Source organism: Perkinsus marinus (assembly GCF_000006405.1).
Source record: "Perkinsus marinus ATCC 50983 genomic scaffold scf_1104296961440, whole genome shotgun sequence".
NCBI classification, from domain to species: domain Eukaryota; phylum Perkinsozoa; order Perkinsida; family Perkinsidae; genus Perkinsus; species Perkinsus marinus.
Window position 1 is genome coordinate 1 of NW_003205745.1, and position 1,681 is coordinate 1,681.

The 1,681-nt window shown below is 46.2% G+C and overlaps 1 protein-coding gene across 1 annotated transcript; it reads left to right on the forward strand.

The window, feature by feature from the left end:
- Window positions 1-103: 103 nt before the first annotated feature.
- On the forward strand, window positions 104-1,673 carry Pmar_PMAR026672 (DNA-directed RNA polymerase subunit A', putative; the record flags this gene model as incomplete). The annotated part of the gene is made up of 6 exons (XM_002772278.1): window positions 104-256; window positions 478-604; window positions 652-767; window positions 812-937; window positions 1,165-1,263; window positions 1,562-1,673. Coding segments are annotated over 6 exons (733 nt in total), but the record flags the coding sequence as incomplete, so codon positions are not given.
- Window positions 1,674-1,681: the final 8 nt, after the last annotated feature.

A 1,681-nucleotide genomic window follows, 5' to 3' on the forward strand; every position in this document is an offset into this window, starting at 1 on the left:
CCTCGCCTCAACACTGCTCACGAAACGTGATACCTTCATAGAGAAGGATATGTGTATGCAGTTGTTGATGTGGTTACTGCCAGCTAGTTGGGATGGCGGCAACATGCCTATGCCCTGCATTTTGAAGCCTCGTCCACTTTGGTCTGGCAAGCAGCTGTTCTCTATGCTCTTGCCGAAGATTAGTCTACAGAAGGATGCTGGTATAGCTAGTAAGAACCGAGGAGATGACCCATGGTTCTCAAGGAGCGACTGCCGGGTAGTAGTAGTAGGAGTAGTAGTAGTAGTAGTAGTAGTAGTAGTAGTAGTAGTAGTAGTAGTAGTAGTAGTAGTAGTAGTAGTAGTAGTAGTAGTAGTAGTAGTAGTAGTAGTAGTAGGGGTAGTAGTAGTAGTAGTAGTAGTAGTAGTAGTAGTAGTAGTAGTAGTAGTAGTAGTAGTAGTAGGGGTAGTAGTGGATGATGGAAAGGTTGTTACCTGCAGGTTATCATTCAAGAGGGCGAGATCATGTCTGGCGTCATCTGTAAGAAGACTGTTGGTGCTTCCTCGGGTGGCCTGATCCACATCACTTGGTTGGATTATGGTCCGGAAAGAACTAAGCAGTTTATCGGTAGTCTCATTTTTGTCCCCTCAGGCGCTCTGGTTATGTTCTTGTAGGTGGCATTCAAAGGCTGGTGAACTTTTGGTTACTCCATCACGGCTTCACGGTTGGGTGCGCGGATATCGTTGCCAACGACGGTACCATGCAGAAGGTGGCCGACACTCTGGCACAGGTAGATCGATGGTTTTGATGAAAAGATGGTATTGGTTTATCCAGGCGAAGAGAGATGTGAGGAAGTTGGTATTGGATGCCCAGAGGGGACGGTTGGAGGCCCAGCCTGGCAAGTCTCTACAGCAGTCATTTGAAGCGCGAGTGAATCAGAGGTTGAACCAAGCTCGTGAGGTATGCGCTCTGGGTGTGGTGATAATGGTGATGGGGATGATAGCATATCTCAGCAGTGCGATGAAAACTTCACATGGTCAACCACATGTGTTGGTGACTATACGAAAATTGTGAGGAAATTTTCCGTGGACTTCTTATTCGATTCGCTTATGAGCTCCGACGATTAGTGGGGAAACTCATGAGTTCAGCTGAGGAAAGCGAACATATATTGCAACACTGTGTCTCAGGATTCTGGAAGGCTCGCGGCCGATAGTCTTGATGATAAGAACAACATCATCGCTATGGTGGACTCGGGTTCAAAGGGTAACCCTATCAATATTGCCCAGGTAACCATCGATGCTCCCTTCCCTTCACTAAGTAGTATTCATACTACTAGCATGAACCGCTTCAACCGCTATACCACTCGTCGTCTTCTTTTCATCATTCAGAGTACTGTTACTTTAAAGTGATCGGCCTTCCATAGTCGGTATTGGCGAATTACCATTGTTGCTACTATACACTAGTGCTCGCCTACTATACTACCCTAACTGCTCTCGATATTAGTGTAGATGGATATAGTGAAGCCATCTTCACTATTATCATAACTGCCACTTATAGTAGCAAAGTAGCAGTTTGAGTTTTCAGATTATAGCATGTGTCGGACAGCAGAATGTGGAGGGAAAGCGTATACCCACTGGGTTCCGGGATCGTACTTTACCACATTTCACAAAGGATGATTTCGGGCCCGAGAGTCGAGGTGAGACA